Consider the following 21,012-nt stretch of genomic DNA (forward strand, 5'->3'; position numbering starts at 1 on the left):
GAGCACTTTCACGTCCACAACATATTATTAGTGATACGGTCATACGTGGAAGGCCTTCATATGTAATTACAGGTAGCTTATACTCTGTGCTGCTTGGTATGCTGTGTGTGTGTGTGTGTGTGTGTGTGTGTGTGTGTGTGAGAGAGAGAGAGAGAGAGAGAGAGAGAGTACAGTAGGCTAGTTGTGAGTATGATAGTGTGAATTAAGTAACTTGAGATGTGTTCGTAGGGGGAGACGTATGTGTACATAAAGCAGACTTTAGAGGCAGAGAGAGAGAGAGAGAGAGAGAGAGAGTGAGTGAGTGAGGGAGAGAGAGAGAGAGAGAGAGAGAGAGAGAGAGAGAGTGAGTGAGAGAGTGAGTGGTACAGCTGAGGAGGTACACATTAGGTATGCACGTTTCCATGGTGAAGGCTGTTGCTAACACACACACACACACACACACACACACACACACACACACACACACACACACACACACACACACACACACACACACACACACACACACACACACACACACACACACACACACACACACACACACACACACACACACACACACACACACACACACACACACACACACACACACACACACACACACACACACACACACACACACACACACACACACACACACACACACACACACACACACACACACACACACACACACACACACACACACACACACACACACACACACACACACACACACACACACACACACACACACACACACACACACACACACACACACACACACACACACACACACACACACACACACACACACACACACACACACACACACACACACACACACACACACACACACACACACACACACACACACAGTTCTCTTGACATATCCATATTTTCATTCCTTTTCTGGCTCCTGTCCTCCCTCCTCGTTTCATCTTCAGTCCCCTCTCCTCATTTCCACCAGTTGTTTTGCTCACACTTTGCCTTTCCTTATGAGTTATTGCTTCACTCAGTTCACAGGTTTTCGTATTCCTCCATTAATTTTCATACTGTACTACTTCGTGGGTTCTCGACTGTGTTCTGTCTCTTTTTCGTCTTATGCTTTACACATTTTTTTCTCATAAATTGCTTCTGTCATTGAGTGTATAATTTGAGTAGCTTGTATCACGTAATGTATGATTTAGTGGTGTGGTGTGATGAGAGAGTGGTATTGTGTCTTGTGTGGCGTGAGGTAGTTAAATTGTGTCTTGTGGGTTGTAGTATGGTGTGGTGTTGCTTCGCTGAAGTCACTTAAATCAACGAAAGACCTCGTTTTCGAAAGTCGTTAGTGAGAGATACACGGACAGGGCCAGTAAGAGATACTACTCCGTTCAATAATTCTGAGTAGGATTACCTTTGGCGAAGTCTAGGATCCACTACTACAGTGTTATGAGGTTTTATAAGGGTTTTTGAGTGAAAGTACTAAATTTAGTTTTTATTTTATTGTTTATACTTTTTTTTTATCCATACTAGTTTACCCTCAGCAGATTGTGTGTGTGTGTGTGTGTGTGTGTGTGTGTGTGTGTGTGTGTGTGTGTGTGTGTTCTAATTGGTGCAGCTTTTTCAGCGATGCATTTTTTTTTCTCCGCCCTGTATTGCACTTAGTTTTCAACCTCAATGTTTTTCTCACAGCAGAAAGATGAAGAAGAACAGGAGGGTGACGAGGAAGATGAGGATGACGAAGAGGAAGAGAGAGCCCACACGGTCAAGCGTCTGGTGATGGAGGTGGTGTCAGCGGGGGCGAGAGGGAGAATCACCACCGCCACCACCACTACCCCCACTAACCTCACCACTACCACTACCACCATCACCCATATTGCTGGGGTTCCTGACTATCACCACCACCTTCAAAATCACAAACCTTCCTCACTGTCGTCCTCTCCCGCTTCGTCCCCTCCCCCTCCCCTCCTTCCACCCTCCCTATCGCCAAAATTGTCATCTTCGTCCTTACTACAACCAGGGTCAGTGCTTAGGGGTTTATCCTCGCTTCAGTCATCTTTATCATCCGTTTCTTCTTCCTCTTCTTCTATGGTTTCTTCGTCCTCCTCGTCCCTGGCCTCCTCTACGCCCTCCTTTGCATCTTCATTTTCTCGTGTCAAATCGTCATCGCCTTCGCCTGGCCCGAAATCATCTTCACCCTCACCTGGCCTCAAGTCAGCCTCGCCCTCGCCAAATCTGAAGTCGTCGTCGCCTTCTCCCAGTGTCAAGTCGCCCCCAAGTGCCGCACTGCGCAGTGATGACGAACTGACCTCCCTCTCTTGGCTTCAGGACTCAAACCTTCTCAGGGGTGAGTGTATGCCAACCGTAAACCCCTTCGACACGGTAACATCTTTATCTGTCGTATTCATGTCCTCTCCTGGAAGTTTCACTCAGCTTAGAGAGAGAGAGAGAGAGAGAGAGAGACAGAGACAGAGACAGAGCTTTCGAATTATGGGCTTAGATATAGTATCGTTCAGAAATTGGATAAATCATTTTGAGGCAGCAGGTATGTAATAAATAATACGTTACTGAATCGAAGGGTGTTAAAATCTTCATCCGTGTTTGGAAAAAAAAAAAATCTTCACGCATGGTGGACGTCCCTCTTAGCTTACCGTCTTGATAACAAGATTGCGCATGTGAGTAATATTAACTGCATACCTTCCTACTTCGTCATCCACATATCATTACCGAATTATTCAGTCTAATGGTCAAGAAGTTTCATCTGGCACGTCAGTATTGTACATGTTTAATGTTGGAAAGATTACATATTCTCTTGTTTTAATTTGAAAAATGTATCAGCTTTCCCACTCTTTGTTACTTTATCAACATAGCCCATTTCCTACGTTAAAACGAGGCAGGGAATTCCAGTGTGATTGTTATAATTACGGACATGAATCAGAGGAGAAAGTCACATTCCTCTCTGGTACAGTCTGCCACCCCCTCCACCTTCCTCGCTGTAGGTGGTATGAAACAACTGGCAGCTGAAAATGGTGAGTGATGAGCTTGTCCTAGGTCTGCGTTAATATAAATAGTATATACCGTATATCAGTAACTTTCATGCATCAAGTAAAAAGCAACACACAAAAATTAAGGTGGAAGGTCAGGAAAATTTGTATGTGAAGAAAAATTGCAGTAGTAATGATAAATTCGCTGGGGAAGATTCAATTTGCCTTTAACCCCATCATCAAATGACTTATTATTTCAGCTTTGGAAAGATCTGTAGTATTCAAGGGATTAATGAAAGCTGTATGTAATCCCAGAGTTCGAAAAATTTCATGCTAAGGTCTGGAGAAAGCATGAATAGAAATAATACGTCATCGAGCTGAATGGGTTAACCACTTCAGTTAGATTACATATGTCTCATTTAATATATGGTACTTTGAGAGGCTTTTTTTCAGCTTGGAAGAGACTTATGGAACTGGAGAGGTTAGATATAGCCTTCATTGACCCCTGCATGGCCACAGAACCTGAAGTAAATAAATTTGTGGATAGCAGGATTGAAGTAAAGAACGTACTGTGACAGAAGAGGTTGATATTGTGTCATGGCCTCAAGGCAAGGAAGTTAGGAGCAAGAAAGTTTCAGATTGAGATGAGACGAACTTCTTGCTATTTCTGTCACTGTTTTAACCCTCTGTCCTGTACAAGTTATGGTAGGTTCATTTTTATTATATTTTGTTTCATTTTCATCGTACCTACTTGTTGACCGTTTTTGTCTTGTTTCCTTTCTTCATGTCTCTCAATTTCGTAAGTCCTCCTTTCTCTTTAGCATCCTACTCTTATTTCATCTTTACTTTTCATTAGATTCCCTACGTATCTCCTCCCTTCTCTTCCCTTCTACTCCTTACTCCTCTCGCCTTTCCATTTTCCTTTCGCGTCCCCTTCCCTTCTCTTCCCCTTTCCCATATCCTTTCCCATCCCTTTACCCTTCCCATCGGTTCCTTTCTTCCTGTCCCTCGAGTCCTTCATAATTGAGTATGGCCAATAAATGATCTGATTTTTATTGTGTACTGTTAAGAGGGAGGAAAGTGGAGACGGGAAGAAGATGGATGGCTGAGAGAGAGAGAGAGAGAGAAAGAGAGAGAGATTAGAAAATACATAAAAAGAAAGGATAAACACATTGAAGGCTATGGAGAGGAGAAAACTTAAACAAAAATGTAACAAAAGAGGGAGATTAAAGGAGAGAAAGGAATGTTGGAGAGAAAATGTGAGAGGAAAGAGAAGGAGGGGGAGGAAATCTGAAGAAAGAGAGATGTTAAATATGAAAGGAGAGGGGAGAAGTTGAAGAGATAAGCGGAGGAGGAGGAGTAAGAGGAGGCTGAGTGTGAAAAAGATTTGGAGGAGGAAGGGCGTTAAAAATTAGATAATTAAGAAATATGGGAGTATACGAGTGGAGAGAAGGGGAATGAAAGGGAAGGGGACTCAGTAATTACTCTTGACTCAGTATTTTAACCCTTTCAGTCCTGTGACATCTGTATTTAGTTTATTAGTGCTACTGCTAGCCTTCTGCTCAACTTAAAAAAAAAAAATGACCTTTACTGCACTAGTTTATCTAGATTGATTATCTGAGTAGCTGTGCAGATTATTTTTATCCAGTTTTCAACTAGAATCCGCCAGATTTATCAGGGACCATTTGCTTAGTAATTTCGAGGCTTTTTTCATAGTATCTGCTGTTGATTCCATCATTAACGCTTGCACTCTTGTATGTTCGGATTTCACAATATGAGGTGGTTTTCCTCATCGGTATTGGCAAACGTTGTTAGAATAGCACTGGAGCAAGGTTGGGGAGCTTGCAAGCCAGCAAAATAAACGACTGTTAAAGCAATCATCTTGGTCTGTATAAGTGGTAATCATGCTGGGGATCGATGTGGCTAGGCCACGTAAGAAGAAGGATTATAAAATCGGCCCTTAGGGTGGAAGGAGAGACAGGGCCTTAGTATCAGCTTTACCCCGTTCAGTACGTTGTTATATTTTGTCCTTGCTGCCACAAGACTGTTATGCGTGTGCTTGGATCTGAAGAAAATCCCTAAACCCTCTCAACTTTGTTCATGTCCAAGTGTAGTCACATTTTTTTTTTTATTTAACTATTACCCAAGGAGACTCATTCCCACCTCTTAATTAAGGCTTAACAACTTTTTGCAACTGCAACTTAGTACTGAAGTGAAGAATGGTTCAATTCCATCAGAAGAAAAGAAACCGACCAATTTTCATTTTAAGGGAGTCCTGTCGCAGTGTAAAGATGTGAATGGATATGCTGTACAGCAGTTAATTCTGGCGGTGAGTGAATCACATTGCACCGGTAGCCTGTGAGGTTGAAAAGGTGAGGCGGTGGTGGTGGGTGGGCGGGGGGGAGTGGGATGCATATAATTAGAAGCTTAATTGTTTGTCGTTCAATTTATGCAGCACGTGACCACCACACCAGACGGAGGGTAAGGGGGATTGCTAATTACGGGGTAAATGTTCCTTCACCTCCACTCCACTTTAGCTCCCCTCTCCTTTACCCTTTACCCTTCCACTCTTCTGCCCCGTCCCTTTACTTCTCCACTCTTTTGCCCCTTCCATTTACTTCTCCACCCTTCTGCCTCCCTCCATTTACTTCACCTTTCTGCCCCCCCACCCCTTTGCTTCTCCACTCTTCTGCCCCTTTCTGTATTTCTTCAATCTTGTGCCCCTTCCCTTTACTTCTCCACCCTTCTGTACCCCTCCCTTTACTACTCTACATTCTGTTGCACCTCCCTCCCCCTTACCTTTCTGCTGTTCCCTCCCTTCACCTCCCCAACCACCCAAACTATTTCCCCTCTCTCTTAACCTCTCATCGCCACCCTCGCTAATTAACCTCTCTCCCTCACCCTATCTCTTTCTGTACGACTCTCCCTCTCTCTCCCATAGCCTCTCCCCATCTCCCACTCTTAACCTGCTCTCTAACCCCTGTCTCCATCGTCCTTTCTCAACCTCAGTCCTTATCGCTGTCTTCCTTGCTTAGGCAACCCCTCTCTCCCAGTCTTTCCCTTTCTCTCTCCATTAAGTCCTTCGAAACAACAACTTCTTAAACCTTATTCTTACTAGCCAGATGACTATATTTAGCATAGGGGAGGAGACTCAAAGTGAAGAGGTTAGAAGCGAAATCCACTAACTTATTCAGTATAATTTCTTTGTATATTATTATTACTAGGGCCACTACTAAAGCTAAAAGGGACCTCATGTAAAAAAAGGTTCTCTCTCTCTCTCTCTCTCTCTCTCTCTCTCTCTCTCTCTCTGTTTCCATTATTGCCTCTCTACTTCTACCGGTACTTTCTGCTACACACCTCCTCTTTACTCCCTTCCCATTTCCTTACTTCTTGACCCCTTCCATCATTTTTCCCATCCTTTCCCATTTTTCATACCTTCCCATTTCCTTTCTCTCCTTTTTTCCCATACCTCCATTTTCCCTCCCCTTCCCGTTCTCTTCCTATCACTTTTCTTCTTTTCCTTTTTTCATTTCGTTTTTCCTCCTTTCCCGTGTCATACTGTCCTTCTCTTCTCGTTTTTCCTTCCCGTCCTTTCCCTTCCATTCCCATTCTTTCCTTTTCATTCCCTCCACTTCCATTCCATTCCCTCCACTTCCATTCCATTCCATTCCTATTTTCTCTTCCCATCTGTTCCTTCCCGATCATCCCTTTCATTTTTCTGCCCTTCCCTTCTCTCCCCGTACATTTGTTCTCCCCTTCCCTTCTCTCCCCGTACATTTGTTCTCCCCAGTCTTTCTGTTTTCAATCTGTCTTACTCTTTTCGTTTTCTCATCTACTCTTCTCTTCACTCTCAATGCCCTCTCGTCCGTATCTTCATGTTACCGTTGCTTCCTTTCATTCCTATCCCTTCTTTCTCTGTTTCCCTCTTCCTTTCTCTTCCTGTGTCCTCCCCTCCGTCGCCCCCCCCCCCCTCCACGCGTGTTCATTCTCTCTCCCTGTTTCTTTTCACCTTTTCCCCCATCATCCTCACTTCCCTCTCCACCTGTGCACTCCTCGCCGTCTTTTCCTCTTCCGTTCTTCCCGTCCTTCATTCTCACGTTTTCCCTTCCCAGTACACCCTTTTCTTGTATCCTGTCCTCCATTCTCTCCCCCTTTTCGTTTTCTTCCATTCGCTGAGCATTATCCTCTTACCCTCTACCCTAACTTCCTCTCTCTCTCCCTCTCCTTCCTACTCTCACCTTGTCTCGCTCCTGCTTCCTTCCCTTCCTCGTCCACCTCCCCCCCTGTCTCGCTCCTGCTCCCTTCCCGTCCTCGTCCACCTCCCCCCCTTCACCCTTCCATTCTTCTCCCCACCCTGTCACTCCCCCTTCCGTCCTCCTCCTCCCCTCCCCTTTCTGTCCTCCTCGTCCCTTTCCTTCCCGTTCCCCTCCATTCCTGCTCCTCACCATCCCCTCCCAGTCCCCCTTCCCCCTCCTGACTCTACCCCACCCCAGCCCCTCATTAGGTAATTAGCCTTATTTATACTCATTAAGGCAAGAAGTGGGGCTGTAGGTGTAGTGATTTAGGTAAGGGCAAATCTATAGTGAAGCAGGGGTTAGGCGGCTCTAATTAAACCCAGTTGAGAGCACCGATATTGGCACAGGCTATTATGGGTGAAACTTTTAATAACGGAGGTGGAAATAGAGAGAGATTTTGGAGTTGCTTTGGTGGACTAGAGATTTGATTTAGTTGGGCGCGTGTGTGGTTGGTGGGGGGGGGGGATGTTGTTAGGATAAGCAGTAGACCGAGGAGGAGTGTGAGGGGAATTGGAGGGTAGTACAGTATGGGACAAAAGTTCGCCTGCTATTTCACTACGTCAGCTTAAACATGCCCGTCACCTCTCCCATACGCATCATATCAAACGGAATCGTGCTAGGCCAGACAGGAGCTGGGAAAGTGAAAAGAGTGACATACTGTATAATGCGAACTCTTGCCAACGCCTGCATGAACTGGTGTTGTGGTAGATCGAGTGAAGTGGAGTCGAATGGCTTGTGTGTGTGTGTGAGGGGGGATTAATTAGAGGGTCTGGTTGTTGGTAGTATATGAGGGAGAGTGTATGATGGTGGTGTTATGCGAAGAACTAAATAAAAGCTTAGGGAGGGGGAGGACGAGCACGTGATGAGAAAGATGAGAATGGAATGATAGAGTGATTAATGAGTTTGGAATGGTAGGGAGTGTGATGAGTATGGAATGGTAGGGGGTGTGGTGAGTATGGAATGGTAGGGAGTGTGATGAGTATGGAATGGTAGGGAGTGTGATGAGGATGGAATGGTAGGAAGTGTGGTGAGTATGGAATGGTAGGAAGTGTGATGAGTATGGAATGGTAGGAAGTGTGATGAGTATGGAATAGTAGGAAGTGTGATGAGTATGGAATGGTAGGAAGTGTGATGAGTATGGAATGGTAGGAAGTGTGATGAGTATGGAATGGTAGGGGATGTGATGTGTGGAATGGTAGGGAGACTAATGAGTATCGAATGGTAGGAGATGTGATAGGTGGAATGGTAGGGAGACAAGGTATGGTATAGTAGGGAGGATGGTGAGTATGGATGGCTTGGGAGGGAGTGTGATTGGTATAGAAGTATGGAATCGTAGGGAGGGTGAATATGGTAGAGGGAAATGATTGGCCAAAAAACCGGTTGCGGGGACAAGCTGGTGGAGCGCTGAGAAGGGTGTATGTGGGGCGGTACCGTTAGATGAAGTGGGGAGGTGGTGGTGAGTGGGTATAGCAATGGTGTGCTGTCCTGGAAGGCAAGAGATCGATCCTATACCGGAGAAGGGAACGGTTTGGGGTTTTTTCGATCAAAGATACTCCTCTTTTCACTCTGACTTAGCCGAAAATTGCCGTCTCCCCGCCTTGAATGCTGAATTGCAACAAGAGGTTAATACTAGAAAATGATGTTAATCATGAAGAAGTGCTGTGAGAAGATTAATACAGTACTAGGAAATTATGTCATGAAATGTTGTGGAAAGAATGTAGAGCCATCTTATTCTGTCCCAGAGTTACATCAATTAGGTTGCAAAAAGACAAAACTCTGGGCCAGGTTAAGGTGAGAAGAGTATGGTCATTACAAATCTTACACAAAACTCAAAGAAATACCATAAGAACACCCCGCTAATACTAAGTCCTGAAAATTCAGTCTTAGCATATACAGTATTCAGTATGGACTGTGGGTATTAACGGTGACATGTGAAGGTGGGTGGCACGTAGGAGGATCGCTGAGCCACAGGAATATATGCCTAGAGTCGGAAAACGAGGGAGAGAGAGGGGTGGGGGGGAGGTTTAATCCGAGAATTAGATGGAAATACAAGGAGAGAGTCAGTGTATAAGAGCAGTGAGTGAGAGAGAGAGTGGGGGGGGGGGATGTAGGTTGTATCGCAGGAACATTTAAACCGAGAATGAGATGAATACAAGTTACGAAAAGAGTCAAGTGGCTGGAAGAGGGAGAAGCAGAGGAAGACCAAAGTTGGATGGCGTGCGGTGGGAAGAGTTGTTGTTTATCAGTGACAGAAATGCCTTGAGGTTCTTTTGTAGATACCACGTCTTACAGAGTTGAGTGTCAGGCGGTAGATGTATCAGTGGATGTGGGTTCAGAAAGTGATCGAGGACGTACTTAATGTTCCTGTAATAATAGGTGTAGGTAAAGTGTTATGTTTTAGTGTAAGTGATTGGATTGAAACGTTGGGTAAGGAAGGAAACATTTGGTAAAGAGGGTGAAGTTACACGATTTAGGTAAACAGTGTATGTGGTTTGTGTTTGTGTGTGTGTGTGTGTGTGTGTGTGTGTGTGTGTGTGTAGAGAGAGAGAAAAAAAAATAATTGATAGTACAGTAGATTGTATAATATATAGCAAAGGTTGTGTGAGTTTGTGAGAGGGTAAGTATGTGCAAGTGTGAATGGTGTGAAGGACTGGAGCAGATAAGTAGCACCTATAATGTCGAGTGTGATTTATTGGGGGAGGAGTGACAGAGGGAGGGTGAAATCTGGGTTATGAGAGGAGAGAGAGAAGGAAGGGAGGGAGGAATGTCTGATCGAAAGGGATGGAGGGAAGTTGAATAGGCAGAGAGTAATGGGGGGATGGGGGGAAATTGGGTAGGCAGAGATTAATGGGAGGGATGGGGGAAATTGGGTAGGCAGAATAATGGGGGGATGGGGGAGTTGGGTAGGCAGAGATTAATGGGAGGGATGGGGGAAATTGGGTAGGCAGAGAGTAATGGGAGGGATGGGGGAAATTGGGTAGGCAGAGATTAATGGGAGGGATGGGAGAAATTGGGTAGACAGAGAGTGATTGGAGGGATGGAGAAATTGGGTAGGCAGAGAGTGGTGGGAGGGAGGGAGAGAAATTGGGTAGGCAGAGAGTAATGGGAGGGAAGAAGGAATGCGGATTGGTAGGATAGTAGTTTGGGGGAGAGGGAGCGATAGAGGGAGAGTAGTGAGGGGAGGGAGAAAAGGAAGATGGAGTATCAGATGGAAAGGATGGAGGTTAGCTCGGTAACCAACGAGAAGTGGGAGGGAGGGAGGAATGCGGATTGGTCTGAAAGAGTGAGAGGAGAGGGAAAAACAGAGGGATAGGTCGAGAAGAGGAGGAATATACAGTAGGATAGAAAAGGCAGTAAGGAAGTATGGAAAGCAGTGCACAGGGAGAAGAGCATGACTGTGAACTGATAGGCCTAGGAAAGAGAGTGGAAGAATGTGGAGTAGAAATGTAGAATATGTGGAGAGGATAGAATGGAGAAAGACAGAAGAAAGGTAGTGTGGTAGGCAGAAGTAATGGGAGAGGAAGAGGAATGTAAAGTGTAGGTAAGACGGGGGCACAGGGACAGCTGGAGCGTTGAACAAGGAGAGAACAGAAACGGGAGGAAAGGAGTTTGATAGAGAGGAGTGGAAGGAGACGTGTGAGAAAGGGAAAAAAGGGGAAAAAGTGCTCCCCGTAAGAGAAAGAGAGAGAGAGAGAGAGAGAGAAAAATGGGATAAGGAAAGGGAGGAGGAACTTGTAAGATAAGGAAGATGGAATGCAGGGGATAAGAAATGGAAGAGTAACTAAGGAAGGGATTTGTCGTTGCTCAACGCGGTCCGTCTGATCGAGCAGACCCGTCAACCACAGGTAAGCAGCCGTCCATATAGCGTTCTCCCATAGGATCTCTAACACCGTTGACGTTATGTCAGCGTCTTGGTGTGGCATGTGCTGTGCAGTTGTGTGTTATACTGTGTGAACATATTCCACAAGCTGGGCATGTTTCATCTGTAATTCCACCCAGTCCAAATCCAAGGTGGTAACTGAGGAGGGCTGGGTGATGTACTGCTCTGAGCCTAGTGAACTCGATCATCTGTATTTAAGGACACCTCCAATGGGTGGATGTCAGGAGGGGGGTGGGGCTTGTAGAAGGGTGTTGTGATCGAGGTGTTGTATTGCCCTGCACATGAAGGATGTAGATGTTTCTTAATTGCTAGTATTGAAGTGACTGGAGGTAGGACATCTTTGTAGAGGGTTTGATAATGTTTGTGTGGTGATTGTTTTGTGTGTCTAAGTGTGTTCTGTGTTTGTCAAGTAATGGCAGGGGTACTGTGCATTGGAACAGGATATGCATAGAATTGTGCCCCTTCCTATCAAGGTAGTCCCTGACTACGAAGAAATGGAAAGGAAAAGAATTGTGTTTCGTTGTAGAGAGTAGTTGGAGAAAGGTGTGGAGAACTGATTTGAAGATCAACAGAAAACTGAGAAATTGACAGAAACCAGGATCAGTCAAACTTATCTCATAGTCCCAGTTTTGAGGAATGGTTGAATTTTGAGGAGTTGAGATGTGAGTGATAGGCTGGTCGCACATAGAAAGCATTTGTGTTGAGAAAACAAAAAACTGGGCGATGTAATTTGTAATCTCGAAATACCAATAGATGCAAGAGAGGGTAAAAATTTTTCTTAGTGGATGGATTTCGTGTCCTGGGATGTGTAATAAGTATTGTCAGGGGAGACCTGAAATGCTTGTAATTAGAATTTTTAAAATGACAAAATTAAGAAGTAGTGGTTAATAGTTAATTTTTCAGGTGGTGTGAAGGATGGGAAGAAAATTGGAATAAGGGGTTTAAAAGAGAAAAGTGGGGAGGGAAATAATGGGACTCTTAAGCAGAGCCCAAAAAGGAGGAATACTAGGAAGTAATAGGAACTGGAATGAGTGTTAGGGTGAATAGGAGGCAGATATGTAAACAGAAGTAGTCTTCAGGATCACGAGTAAGAAAAAAATATGTGGAAGGCAACGGTTGGAGGGAATGCGAGGAGTAAGGATAGACGGGGTGGGGAAGGTAGGAGAGAGAGAGAGAGAGAGGTAGTGATTCATTACCACTTCCCTGGGGAGCTATTGTGAGGGGGACAAGGTAACGGTAATGACCACGTGCTGACATTTCTACTCCGCTACTGTCATACTTATTTACACTTCCGCATTTCCACCTGACCATCATACTTCCACCTCAGCCATATCACCACCTCAACCATACACTACTTCCATCTCACACTTCCACCCAACTGATACATCCACATCATTCACACTTCCTACCCAGTCTTACGCTTCCAGCGCAGTCACATTTCCACCTCACTCACACTTCCACCTCAGAGTCACACATCCACCCGACTCGTACTTCCACATCATTCTTATTTCCACCCCACTCCCACTTCGTTGCTACTGTAATTCACGGTTGTCACTAAGGTTGTATGAAGCTTTATGAGGGAGTGGTTGAAAGATGTGCGAGGTAAAATTGCATCCTGTTGCTAGAAGTTAATTTAATCTCGTCTTCCCCGAAAAGTAGCACTTACTCTGCGTAATGTTCATTGTTACGTTATTTTCTTGTGTAATACCGTCACTAGCACCAGTTCTTTATTCTGGTAGACACGTTAAGCCACGTCACAGCATATATATTCTTGCTGTCGCCAGGTGCTTTTATTTAGTTCGAGACTTTTCGAGCTGGAGAGGAGGTAAATTTATCCATCAGTAACCCTTGTAAAGCGAGAGAGATTTCCAGAGTTAAGTGAAAGCGTAGGAATGTAGTATGAAAATAAAATGGCGTCCTCGAGGTGAAGGCGCTCAGTTGCAGTAGGTTATACAGTGTTTTATGTATGTGATCGTGGCCAAAATTGTGGTTTCCCAGCGTGTTGAATAAGCTGCATGTGTAGCGTAACAGATTATCATCATATAGCAGTGTGTAAGGAAAGCATGTTATTGTAAAAACATAAGACAGTTAAGGGGCGTGGGTAGCTTTATCACAACGATGTCTTTTTCATTTTAATCACCATACCTCCATTGATTTTATTCAGCTCAACCTTTGGAAAGATTTACTTATGCTGTATCTAATGCCTGGAACTCGAAAAGTCATTCCAACGCAGAATAGAATGGCCAGGAAATAGGAGGAACATACTGTACGTGACACACTCGGCCAGAAGAGGTTACAGGACAGTTTGGTTTGGCATGAATGACATTGTCGACGTCCACAATTCTTTTTCTCTACAAAACTAAGCATGAAATGGTACGCAGGGGAAATAGTAGGCGCACAAGCTTTGAAATGTCCTGCTGTCTCCGCCTTACTCTTCCGCCTCATAGTGCTTTAGTCTTTATCACAAGTCCAAGTCCCAGTATTTCACCCCGCTTGATTCACTCTTTGCTGTCCACATGCGCTCTAAACGCTTGGACGGCCCGAGGTTTCCTTGTGGCGAATAAAATCTTCCAACGCTTACCAAAATTAAGTATATAAGACATCCCCCATCGTTAAGGGTTCAGCTCCACTTCTTACCCTCTCGCCACTTCACATCGACTGCTCTAGCCACATTAACCAGCTTCCTCCACATTCTCCTCAACTCCCCCCCTCCCCACTGCCCGGAGCATACCTGTCTGTGTGTTATCGTTCCCATTTCACTCCACTTCTGCTTGGTCCAGTCTTACCTCACTGCCATCCTCTCCAGCTCCACCTTACGTCCACCCTTTCCAGTTACGTCCATCCTCACCACTTGCATCCTCTCTCTCTCTCTCTCTCTCTCTCTCTCTCTCTCTCTCTCTCTCTCTCTCTCTCTCTCTCTCTCTCTCTCTCTCAGCTCAACTCAATCTCCACTTCTATTTTCTTTGCTTCTCTTCAGCTCCACCCCACATTCACATTCTCCACTTCATTCCACTCTACTTTCACACTCTCCACTTCACATTCACACTCTCCACTTCACTCCACCTTCACCCTCTCCACATCACTCCACCTTCACCCTCTCCACTTCACTCCATTACACTTTCACCCTCCACTACAGTTTCTCTCCACTCCACACCACATTCACTCCTTCCACTCCACTCCACTTTCACACATGCCACATCACTGCACTTCCCTTCACTTCACTACACTTTCACACTCTCCACTTTCACACTCTCCACTTCACTCTACTCCACTTTCACTCTCTCCTCTTTGCTCCACATTCACTCTCCACTTCACTCCACTTCCACCCTCTCCATTCCACTCCACTTCTACTCACTCCATTCTGCTCAACTACACTTCCACCCTCCCCACTTAGCTCCACTTCCACTCACTATACCACTCCACTCCACCCCACTTCCTCCATTCTGGTCCACTCCACCCCACTCCCTCCATTCTGGTCCACTCTACCCCACTCCATTCCAGTCTGCTACATTTCCACCCTCTCCACTTAATTAAACCTCCACTCACTTGACTCTGCTCAACTCCACTCCACTTCCACTTTCACCATGCCAGTCTACTCCACTCCTCTTCCACCCTCTCCACTCCACTCCATTTCCACCCTTTCCACCCACCTTCTCCACTCCACTCCATTTCCATCCTTTTCATCCACTCCTCTCCATTTCCATCAATTCCACTCCTCTCCACCATTCCACTTCATTCCCTTTCACCTTCTCTCCACTTCACTTCCTTTCACTTCTCTATGCTCCATTTCCACCTCCACTTCACTTCCACCCTTTCCACACCATTTCTCTTCCACCCTCACCACTCCACTCCTCTTCCACCCTCCACTACACTCCACCCCACTTCCATCCTCCACTACACTCCACCCCACTTCCACCCTCCTCTACACACCACTCCACTTCCACACTCTCCACCCCACCCTACTTCTACCCTCTCATCTCCACTCCATATCCACCCTCTCCAGTCCACTCCATTTCCACTCTCCACTCTACTTCTGTCCTCTCAGTTCCATTCCTCTCCACATCAACTCTCCATTTCACTCCACTCCAATCCACTCCTGCCACTCCAGTTCACGCACGCACGCACACACACACACACACACACACACACACACACACACACACACACACACACACACACACACACACACACACACACACACACACACACACACACACACACACACACACACACACACACACACACACACACACACACACACACACACACACACACACACACACACACACACACACACACACACACACACACACACACACACACACACACACACACACACACACACACACACACACACACACACACACACACACACACACACACACACACACACACACACACACACACACACACACACACACACACACACACACACACACACACACACACACACACACACACACACACACACACACACACACACACACACACACACACACACACACACACACACACACACACACACACACACACACACACACACACACACACACACACACACACACACACACACACACACACACACACACACACACACACACACACACACACACACACACACACACACACACACACACACACACACACACACACACACACACACACACACACACACACACACACACACACACACACACACACACACACACACACACACACACACACACCGGTTTGAAAGCTACTGTGTATTTTCATATATTTTACATAATTACATGTAAATTTAGGATGTAGGGAAAGTTGTGATCATGATGATGATGATGACATTCAGATGAATTGACTGAGAACTCTTCACAACAGTTACATTCAGCAAAATCGACTGAAAACACAGGATAACAGTTTCCAAGAGTGTGTTGGGGGTGAAGGTGAGGATGAGGGTACAGTGTATGTGAAAGTGAGTGGGGAGGATTATTGGTTTTGAAGATGAGACACTGTGAGTTATAAAGAGTAATGTAAATTAAGTAGTGATGGAAGAAGAGGAAGAGCAATAGAAAGGAGGACAGACAGGCTGTTGGAGGGGAAAGGGGAAACTTCAGAAAAGGATTGAAGAAGGAATGGAGAGAGAGAGTGATGGGGGGGGGGGAGAATGAAAAGAGAGAAGCATACGGTTTGTGTTCCTGGAATAATCAATGATTTATAATTTATGGGCTGTAGCAGGGGTAACGTGTTAATGTGTGTGTGTGTGTGTGCACACATATACTATTTTTGTCATAGTATTAGAATGGTTTAGCATCGTAATTCCACAGCCTGCATTTATCTCCTTATAGCACCCCTTTGTCCTCAAGTTTCATACAAGTTCTGTTGAAAAAGAAACCAAGCATTTTAAATAGTGCACCAACATAGCTGGCATAGCATGATTACAACAGTAGTGCTGCGTAGTGGAGACTTTGGGCATTAGTCTGACATTAGACACATCATGCAATGTCACTTAGTTATCAAGGTATATGTGTTTGAGTGAATGTGTGTTGAGTGCACCTAGCGATTTGTTATACTGTAAGTTGAACAGTGAATGATCTTCAAGGGCAACATGTTTGCATGAAATTCATTTTCAAATTGGGATACATTTTTACACTATTCAAATATTGCAACAAGCGTATAGGGAGGATTGTTTGAGTCGTATGCAATGTCAGGTGGTTCATGTGGTTCAGATTTGGAAGACTATTCCAAATCTGGACAGCCTTCCGCATCAAGAGACGTCAGCCACATTGAGGAAGTGCATCCTGTGATCCATGAAAACCATAGCTAGCTTTCCTCGAACTTTCCAAGGAAGCACGTATCTGTAAAAGCTCCTGCCACGTGATTTAGCCAAAAAAACTGAAGATGCATCGTGTTTCCACAAAGTTTTTGCTGCATCTGCTGACTGGTGAGAGGAAAAAAAAAAAAAAAAAAAAAAGTGTTAGTCAGTCAGGAGCTGTTTGGTTGTTCGAATGCTAATGAAAACTTTTTGAAAAATGTCATAACAGTTCATGAAATGTGGATGTATGGCTACAATGTCAAAACAAAGGCAGTCGTTGCAGTGGGTTGGAACATCGTCACTACAGGAAAAAAAAAAATGCACATCAGAGTTTGCTCAAATGTGAAAGTGATGTATTAGAAGGGCATCATTCATAATGAGTTTGTTCTACATAGTCAGACAGTCAATAAAGAGTTTTACTTGGACGTCCAGAAGTGTTTAAGGGAGGTAGTGTGAAGGAGGAGACCTGGGGCATTGACAAACAAAACGGAATGTTACTGCACCATGACAATGCACCTGCTCAAGCATTGCTCCTTATCCATGCCTTTTTGGCAAAGCATGAGACAACTATTGTCCCCCAGCTGCCTTTCTCTTCTGATTTTGACCCTGTGGACTCCCCCACCCCCACCCCACCCCACCCCCACCCCAGGTGAAATTCATCCTGAAAGGTTGCTGATTTCAGACAATAGAAGTGATAGAAGAAAATTCGCCAAGTACACTAAACGCACATTCATTCAAGCGTGTGTACCTCGATGGCTAGGTGACATCACATGATGTGGCTAGTGTTAGAGTAAAGCTCACAGTCACTTCTACATAGTGTTCCCAGCACGATCACACTACGCCAGCAAATTGGTACGCTGTTTTTTTTTAATTGTTATTATTATTTTTTTTTTTACAGATCTAGTACACACAGTAAAGAAAGTATCACATAGGAGGGGTACGATGATATCCGAAATGATCAATATAACTTGTGCAGTTCTTGGAAAATTATTTGATTATCATCTGAATATGCATCCAGTAACAATATCAACATAAAATTGTCATAAGAAAACTATCTGCGACATACTTATATAAACTTGTTTGACAGCAAGGGGGAAAAATTATCAAACATTTCTGGAGTCCATCGTTTGTGGCGTCTAATTGTTTTGGGTCAAATGTGCACCGATACTTTTTTTTTTATCATGTGTACATTTGTCTCTTGTCTCCCCTAGTTTATCATTCATTCCCAGTATTGCCACTCTAACTTCTACCACATATCAACACTAATTATTACTGCTCTCCACCATCAACATTGTCTTCCACCACCTACACCTCTTCCATCTTTCTCCTTCACCACAGCCATCACTCCCCAACATTTTTCCCTCCATTCTTACCACTGATTTCCTTCAGACTTTCTAAACTATCACCCCTCTCATTCTCCAGCAGCACACTCACACACTCAGTTCTCCATCACCACATCACCCTCACTCACTTTGCTCTCTCATTCACTTTTCACCATCCCTTCTCTGCTCTCCAAACTTCTTGTTATGCATCACCTTCCCTCCGTTTCCCTGCCTTTAGTGCTTGCCTTATTCTCACCCCTTCATCACCCCCCCCCCCCTTCCCTCCCCAATTTTTCACCATGCACCCCATTCTCTGTACAACCTCCACTCTTCTTGCCCCCCCTTCTCCCCCTGTTCTTGCCATCCCTCTTTTCTGCATGCCTCTCATTACTCCTGCTCGTCAGTAATTCAGGGTGGTGTTGGTTTGTCGTGAGTGCTCTTGTTTAGGTGGTGTTTGCCACAGTAGTAGTTGCACTGTGGGTGAAGTTTTGTTCATTAGCGATGCTGGTGACAAAGTTCATGAAGTGCGACATTTGTCATTCGGAATACTTGTTAATTATTTGGGAACTCCTTATTTCTCTTTAGAGTGTTGTATTTTATTTTTTTTTTTTTTTTAAACCACCACTAAAGTTCTCTTGATTTAGCAAACACTGTACTGTATATTCCCCATGTAATGTATTATTTTATGTAATATTATGGTTCAAGATGATTTATGCTGTTAAAGCATATAAAATGTTGCCAGGCTTTGAATGGAATGCAAAAGCATGTAAATCATTCTTGGCCGCCAGAATTTAAAGCCTAGCAAGACATTGTTGACCATAACAATACAGTACCTTTGATATGCCCTGAGTTACCAGGGTTGTGTCTGGGGTGAGTGGGGTTCATGTAAATAAATCACTGGTATGGATTTATGGATTGGAGGTGTACATTCTGTGTGCCTTGGGAAGGTAGTGTACTCTTTGTTTGCCCGCTGCTTTATGGGTGAGAAGAGAGGTAGTAGTTCAATAGTAATGGTAATGGTAGAAGTGAAATTTGATGACTAATTTTGTACTGTGAAAGGATTTCTACATTATAAAGGCCTCAGTGTAGGGACAGTTTTATTTCGGCTGTCATCAAATAATATTGTTCAGCATAGGGGAGACTCCCCAGGGTAAAAGGTTTGAAACTGCAGTACCTCCTATGTTAAAGATTAAATCTGGTAATCTCATCAGCACAATTTTGTCTTTCATATATTTTTTACCACCTCATACAGTTTTGTTCAGCTTGAGACTTTCATATAGTGAATGACTTAAGAACTATATCAATTACCTACCCTCTTCAGATTGGTGACATCCTTATTATCATACTGTTGTTGCTGTTTGGTAGTTTTATTTAAGTTAGGAGAGACTTTGTCCAGTGAAGAGATAAAACTGGGAATTTGTAGCTGTATGATTAAAACTGAGTACAATGTATGAAGATGTTAATAAATGCGTATTAATACACCCATCAGTGTATGTAGTGGTTAGACTTCAGTCTGCTTTGCAGAATGCACTATTAGCAGTGAAGTACCGTAGAGAGGTCAGACTTCACTTATTTTCCATTGTGTTTTAGTACTGACGATAGAAATTAGGGGCTTGCCTTCATTTTCACAATCCCAGACTTAATGATATGTCTTCCAAGCTCATTCATACTCTATTTCCAGGCACTGTGCTGTCTCCAGTGAAGTCTCACCTTCTGTCGAGCCCTGGCGGAGGTCGAGGTGGGGCGGGGGATGTAGTCAAGGCAGAGTCCCCCACCAGTGACTATGGGGAAGAGTCATCAGATGCACTGGAACCTGGGGAGCTCACCCTCAATGACCAGCCCCACACTCAGCCCTCACGTTCCCAGCCCATGCCATATAACCCTCAGGTGAGTTACTCTTCATTGTTTGTGCCATTGCCAGTTCCCTCCATCATCATCAGTATAAACCGTATCAGCAAGACAAACTCCACCATCTCCAATATAATTCCACCTATTGAACCTACCCCCTCAGCACCTATTTCACGGCCCTCTATGTCCACCACAACCATGCATGATATTTATCACTGCCAACATTATTAACTTTCCATCTCCTCCTCCCTTTCCATTGTCATCACTGCTACAACGTTATCTTCAGCATAAGCAAGTAGTCACTTATTTATTTTTTATTTACCTTTCCCACCCTAGGGTAGGGTGAGGAGTAGCAATATCCAGACAGCCCAAATTTGCCCACTCCAATGGGCCACGCTTCCATTCACTCATCATTCAATGCCCTAGAATTCTGGCTCTATCTGATATGCCAAAAACATTCACCACGTTCTGTAGCTTCACAGAAATGTACATGATAGAGTCAATCCGGACGCTGTCATATTAAAAAGGGGTGCCAAATCGCTGATCATGCTCTGCTTCCCACAATATTCATCTAGCCAGCTCGATCTCTTGTCAGTCCCCTAGCCTCACCGAGTTCAAACCTGTCATCCTCATACACTCATCCACCATATCCCTCCACCTTCTCCTTGGTCTACCTCGCCTCCTCCCTCCTTCAAGTTTGCTCAGATATCCCTTTTTCTCCACTCTCATTTTATTCATTCTCTCCCCATGACCATACCATCTCAGTACACTCTCTTCAGTTTTGGTGTCCACAGACTTCCTCACTCAGCATCTTTCATGAATCACATTATTTCATATACTATCCACTCTCTGTACTCCACATACATTTCTCAGCAGTCCCATCTCCACTGTTCTCACTCTTTTCATTTTCATGCCACACCATAGTCTC

The 21,012-nt window shown here is 44.5% G+C and overlaps 1 protein-coding gene across 1 annotated transcript in view; it reads left to right on the forward strand.

The window, feature by feature from the left end:
- The first annotated feature begins 2,028 nt into the window (after nt 1–2,028).
- Nucleotides 2,029–21,012, forward strand: part of LOC145408603 (uncharacterized) — a 61,214-nt gene continuing 42,230 nt past the window's right edge. The window contains exons 1-2 of the mRNA XM_080279291.1: nt 2,029–2,311; nt 19,918–20,123. Of these exons, the coding sequence (XP_080135417.1) occupies nt 2,053–2,311; nt 19,918–20,123 (465 nt within the window). The 5' untranslated portion in view covers nt 2,029–2,052. The remainder of the gene's footprint in view (nt 2,312–19,917; nt 20,124–21,012) is intronic.

Source organism: Coenobita brevimanus, chromosome 78, assembly GCF_032717465.1.
Source record: "Coenobita brevimanus isolate Jiangsu-jjx chromosome 78, ASM3271746v2, whole genome shotgun sequence".
Lineage (NCBI taxonomy): Eukaryota > Metazoa > Arthropoda > Malacostraca > Decapoda > Coenobitidae > Coenobita > Coenobita brevimanus.